We start from the raw sequence: 6270 nt of genomic DNA on the forward strand, positions 1-6270 counted from the left end.
GATTTCTCAGCACCACATAAGCAGAAAAAGCCAGAAGTGGCACTGTGGCTCAAAGTGGTAGAGTGTTAGCCTTGAGCTGAAGAGCTGAGGGACAGCGCCCAGGCCCAGACAAAAAAAAAAAAAAAAAGAAGTGGTGAAAGGTGTCTTATAATCTAGGTTACTTGTTTTCTCTCTTTGTGTCTTAATGTTTTCTCTTGACTGTTGGATAGGATAATGTGCTTTTTTGTCCTTCATTTTTATGGAACTTTACAAACATACACAAAAGTGAAGAGAGTAGAATAATGGATGCCATGTAACCACCAGCCAACCTCCACAGTTCTATCTTTCTGCCACTCTTTCCCTCTTCAATCTTTTAAAGCAAATTCCATGCATTAGGATATTGCACATATAAACACTGAAGAAGTATTGATGTCCCTTGGCCTTTTTGCTCAAGGCTAGCACTCTACCACCTGAGCCATGGCCTCACTTCTAGCTTTTTAATGGTTAGTTGGACATAAGAGCCTCATGGATTTTTCTGCCCAGGCTGGCATCAAACTGTGATCATCAGATCTCAGCCTCTTGAGTAGCTAGGATTACATGTATGAGCCATTGGTGCCCTGCATTTTTTTGTTTTGTTTTGTGTGTGTGTTTGTGGTTTCTTGTTTGTTTCTGTTTTAAGGTAATGGGGTTTGAACTCAGGGCCTTGCTCTTACTAGGCAGGCACTCTGCCACCTAAGGCATGTCCTCAGTTCTTTTTGCTTTTGTTATTTTTCAAAAGCAGTCTTACTTTTTGCTCTAGTGGTTAGACTGTAATCTCCTAGTTGTGTCTCCCATGTAGCTAGGATAATAAGCACACTAACTATAATAAGCCTAACTATTGATGGAGATGGAGTTTGGTGTAGAGCAAAGCATTTGTACTTCTTTGTGTCAAATGTCAAAACAGAAGCAAGAACGACTTTTCCTCATGGGCAAGCCAGCATTGTGTGCTAGGCCAAGAAAGGCCTTAGCTGAACTCTACTTTCACTTTGAAAAAACAAATCCTAGTGCTGGTGTGACCTGAATCTGCTGTGACCCAGGATGAGATTCAAGCATTCTTGGGCATCAAAGCACTATTACTGAGAGCAGGTGAGAGAAACCCCCTCACATCTCCTCAGGGCTCTGCCCACCTACCTCCATCCTCCACCCAGGGCCAAAAACTGCTGTTTAGCTGGGCACCAGTGGCTCACACTCCTAATCTTAGCTACTCAGGAGGCTGGAATCTGAAGAGCATGGTTCAGAGTTAGACCTGGCAAGACAGTCCATGAGACTCTGATGTTTTTTTGGTTTTTTTGGGGGGAGTGGGGATGGGGTCGGTCAAGGGGCTTGAACTCCAGGCCTGGGCACTGTCCCTAAGCTCTTTTGTTCAAGGCTAGCACTCAACCACTTTGAGCCACAGCTCTGCTTCCGGTTTTCCAGTGATTCATTGGAGATAGAAGTCTCATAGACTTTGCTGCCCAGGCTGGCTTTGAACCACAGTCCTCAGATCTCAGACTCCTGAGTACTAGGATATAGGTGTGAGCTACCTGCGACTGGCTCCATGAGACTCTTATCTCTTTTAATCACAGAAAAAGCTAGAAGTGGTGCTGTAGCTCAAGTGGTAAAGCCTTGACCAAAAGGAGCTTATGGACAGTGCCCAGGTCTAGAGTTCAAGGCCCAGGATCAGAAAACAAAACAAACTTGTGTTTAAGTAGGTATTTCAGTTCTCAGGGATGGAATACAGCTTTCAGAGCTTCTGAACCCTCAGGGAGAGAGGTGGTGAGAGGAAACTTTGGGGCCACCCCCTACTCCATACTGCCCCTTAGCAAGGATTTCTATCCCCTCCCATCCATCTCAGTGTCTACCCCAACTTTTAGTTTTTGTTTTAGCCCTAAATGTAAAAATTCAGAAGGCTGATGTCATGGAACTCATGGCCCTTTAAAGTCTTGTGGAATCCTGTGGCACTTTTTTGCAACTTAATGGGGTTTCTACCGAGTTTCCTTAAACCTTTTTTTTCTCAATTGTATGTTAGTATTAAATTATGTTTTCACCTATATCTTGCAAGTAAAAAGTAAAAAAAAATAAAATCCGCGTGTGTGTGTGTGTGTGTGTGTGTGTGTGTATGTGTGTGTGTGTATGCGCACGCATGCATGTGTGTGAGTGTGGTATGTTTTGGTACTGGGGCTTGAACTCAGGAGCCTTGTATTCTTGCTTGGCTTTCTCACTCAAGGCTGATGCTCTACCACTTGAACCACACCTCTACTTTTTTTGTTGTTGGTCTTGGGGCTTGGGCACTCTGGGCCTGGGCGCTGTCCCTCAGCTCTTCAGTTCAAGGCGAGTGCTCTACCACTTGAACTAGAGCACCACTTCCGGTTTTCTGGTGATTTATTAGAGACAGGAGTCTCACGGTCTTTCCTGTCTGGGCTGGCTTTGAACCATGATCCTCAGATCTCAGCTTCCTGAGTAGCTAGCATTACAGGTGTGAACCACCAGCACTCGGCCAGCCTCCACTCTTTTTTTGTCAGTCGTGGGGCCTGAACTCTGGGCCTGGGCGCTATCCCGCAGCTCTTCAGCTCAAGCAAGGCTAGTGCTCTACCACTTGAGCCACAGAGCCACTTCTGGCTTTTTCTGCTTATATGGTGCTGAGAAATCAAACCCAAGGCCTCAAGCATGCAAGACAAGCACTCTACCACTGAGCCACCTTCCCAGCCCCTCCACTTCTTAAAATCCACTTTTAAAGCTTGTTCTTCATAAATATATGTTCCCAAAGGCTTTTCATGCAGTTTTTGTGGTAGATACACTTCTTAGTAGTGAAGGGTTAAAATACCCAGTGCTGTCACATATGGCAATGAGGAGAATCACAGATGTTGAGGATACCATATAATTAGTATTCTTTCATGTAAATGAAGGCTGCCAGCATGGGTCTACTCGCTGAAGCTGGAGTCTGTGCCTCTTGGTCTCACCTAGACCAAGACCAAGTAGGATTATTCCACAATCCTTAGTTAAGAACTGAGAAAAAAAAATGAGAGGAAACAAATATAGTTACAGTAGATTCCCTTTAACTTTCTAATTTTTTGGAATTTTTTTTTCATGGTACCTGGGTTTGAACTCAGGGTTTTTTCCTTGCTACCACTTGAACTACTCCTAGCCCTAAAAGACATTTTCAAGCTATAGGATTGTGTGATGTATGTGCCTTTACTGGAACTTGAACTCAGGGTCTCAAGTTCTCCCTTGTTTTTTTTTTGCTCAAAGTTGGTGCTCTACCACTTGACCTATATCTCTACTTCTAGCTTTTTGCTTGTTAATTGTAGATAAAAGTCTCACAGGCTGGGCTGGGAAGGTGGCTCAGTAGTAGAGTGCTTGCCTTTATGCATGATGCCCTGAAGGAGATTATGTTTAGTTAGAAAATGGATAAAAATTACATATCCCGAGAAATGTTTTAAAGAATATGTAGGGGGAAATTAGTAGAAAATAGCAGTAGCTAGAATAATAATAATTAGAAAAATATAGTAGAAATTAAGCCCTTAAAAGTAGTCAAATAGTCAGGCACCTGTGGCTCATGCCTGTAATCCTAGCTACTCATGAGGCTGAGCTCTGAGGATTGAGGTTCAAAGCCAGCATGGGCAGGAAACTCCGTGAGACTCTTATCTCCAATAAACCACTCAGAAAACTGGAAGTGGCGCTGTGGCTCAAGTGGTGGAGCACTGGCCTTGAGCTGAAGAGCTGAGGGATAGCACCCAGGCCAGAGTTCAAGCCCTACAACTGACCAAAAAAAAACCAAAACAGTAGTCAAATAATGTCATGTTCTAATTTGACTGAAGATAATCTGTCTACAGCTTACTTTCCTTTGTGTGGTTTGAGGGTTTCTTATCTGCAGAGCAATCTTAAGAGGGGAGGGAGAAGTGAGAGAGAGAATTTCTGGTTTGGGGATTTGGGGTGAGGAGACTTCAAGGTTCCAAAGAATAAAAAAGGTTTATTGTAGCCAGGCACTGGTAGCTCACACCTGTAATCCTAGCTACTCAGGAAGCTGAGATCTGAGGATCATGGTTCAAAGCCAGCCCAGGCAGGAAAGTCCATGAAACTCTTGTCTCCAATAAGCCACTAGAAAACCGGAAGTGGTACTGTAACTCAAGAGGTAGAGCGCTCGTCTTGAGCTGAAGAGCTGAGGGACAACGCCCAAGCCCAGAGTTCAAGCCCCGTGACCGACAAAAAGGGGGGGGGGGCTGGAAAGGTGGCTCAGTGGTAGAGTGCTTGCTTTGCATGCATGAGGCCCTGGGTTTGATTCCTCAGCACCACATAAGCAGAAAAAGCCGCAAGTGGCGCCTTAGTTCAAGTGGTAGAGCTCTAGCTTTGAGCTGAAGAGCTCAGGGACAGCACCCAGGCCCAGCGTTCAGGTCCCACGACTGACAAAAAAAAAAAAAAAAAGGTTTATTGTGAAATAGTTATCTAACTTCAGTCCCCGGAATTGTTGACTATTAGGTTTTTCTGACTAATACTGAATAAGTAATGCTAGAAAGGAAAAAGTGTGGGGCTGGGAAGGTGGCTCAATGGCAGAGCACTTGCCTTGCATGCATGAGGCCCTGGGTTTGATTCCTCAGCACCACATAAGCAAAAAGAAAAAAGTTAGAAGTGGCGCTGTGGCTCAAGTGGTAGAGAGCTAGCCTTGAGCTGAGGGACAGTGCCCAGGCCCAGAGTTCAGGCCCACGACTGGACCCCCCCCCCAAAAAAAAAGGAAAAAGTGCTACCATTTTCATGTACATCATCTAGCAGATTCATTCCTTTTGTCATCTTGTCCTGATGGTTGGCAGCAATATTGTCATTCCAGTAGGTTGAGTCCAGGTCCAGGCCCTTTCTGGGCAAGTACGCTACTGTTTGAGTCATGCCCTTGTTGAAAATGCAGAGTTTTGCATCTTGAGTTTACTCTCACACTGGGAGAGTATTGTTTCCTGCATAGTTGGAATGATAAGAGTCGTGCACCACACTCAGCTTGTTGGGTTGGTAGCGGGGTCGCTAACTTTTTTTTTTTTTAAACCAGTTCTGGGGCTTGAACTCGGCTTGGGCACGGTCCCTGAGCTGCTTTTGCTCAAGGACTGTGGAATCGAACCCAGGGCTTCCTGCATGCTAGGCAAGCACTCTACCACTCAGCCACCTTCCCAGCTCCTTGGAGGTTGCTAACTTTGGTCATGGCTTGACTCAAACTGGGATCCTCCCAATTCCTGCCTCTTGCATAGCGGATTATAGGGTTGACACTACACTGGGTTACCCGGTTAGGTTTGTTTCATTCTTTTCTGACCTCTTCTTTCACTAAAGAAAATGAAAATGTGCCCATGTATTCCACAAGATGTAAACATTCTTTTCAAAGGGACAGACTTGTTACGTAAAGTGAGGCTCATCCGAAGTGAGATGTATAGAAGGCTTTCTGTAGCCTAGCTCTCCCTGGTGCTACGTCTCTGCTTGGAAACACCTTGTGCCCAACCTGAGTGTGCCTTTCTGTGCGAGGCGCTCAGCTGTGAATTGGAAATGGGGTGATTTCAAAGGAACCGATTTTTAGTTGAAAACGAATGGCTCTTAGGTTGGAATGCCCATGGCAGCAGCCCCTCCGGTGGGAAGCTATTTTGCTTAAAGAATTCTTTTCCTTTTGGGGGGGTCGCTGTGCCAGGTTAAGAGCGTGGCGACTGCGCGAGACATGGATAGATGCAAACATGTGGGGCGGTTACGGCTCGCCCAGGACCACTCCATCCTGAACCCGCAGAAGTGGCGCTGCCTGGAGTGCGCCACCACCGAGTCGGTGTGGGCGTGCCTCAAGTGCGCGCACGTGGCCTGCGGCCGCTACATGGAGGACCACGCGCTGAAGCACTTCCAGGAGACCGGGCACCCGCTGGCCATGGAGGTCCGCGATCTCTACGTGTTCTGCTACCTGTGCAAGGACTACGTGCTCAACGACAACCCCGAGGGGGACCTGAAGCTGCTGAGGAGCTCGCTCCTGGCCGTGCGGGGCCAGCAGGACCGGGCCGGGCGCGGGAGGACGCTGCGCTCCATGGCTTCGGGCGAGGACGCGGCCCTGCCCCCGCCGCCGCGCGCGCCTCACGGACAGCCGCAGATGCTCACGGCGCTGTGGTACCGGCGCCAGCGCCTGCTGGCCAAGACGCTGCGGCTGTGGTTCGCCCGGAGCTCGCGGGGCCGGGCCAAGCTGGAGCGTCGGCGGCAGGAGGAGGCGCTGGAGCACAAGAAGGAGGCGGCGCGCCAGCGGCGGCGCGAGGTGAAGCGGCGGCTGCT

The 6270-nt window shown here is 47.6% G+C and overlaps 1 protein-coding gene across 1 annotated transcript; it reads left to right on the forward strand.

Moving 5' to 3' along the window:
• Positions 1-5680: 5680 nt before the first annotated feature.
• On the forward strand, positions 5681-6253 carry LOC106002187 (ubiquitin carboxyl-terminal hydrolase 49-like; the record flags this gene model as incomplete). The annotated part of the gene is made up of 1 exon (XM_013037106.1): positions 5681-6253. A coding segment is annotated over exon 1 (573 nt), but the record flags the coding sequence as incomplete, so codon positions are not given.
• Positions 6254-6270: the final 17 nt, after the last annotated feature.

The sequence above is a fragment of the Dipodomys ordii genome, unplaced genomic scaffold (genome assembly GCF_000151885.1).
Source record: "Dipodomys ordii isolate 6190 unplaced genomic scaffold, Dord_2.0 Scaffold4240, whole genome shotgun sequence".
Classification (NCBI taxonomy): Eukaryota; Metazoa; Chordata; class Mammalia; order Rodentia; family Heteromyidae; genus Dipodomys; species Dipodomys ordii.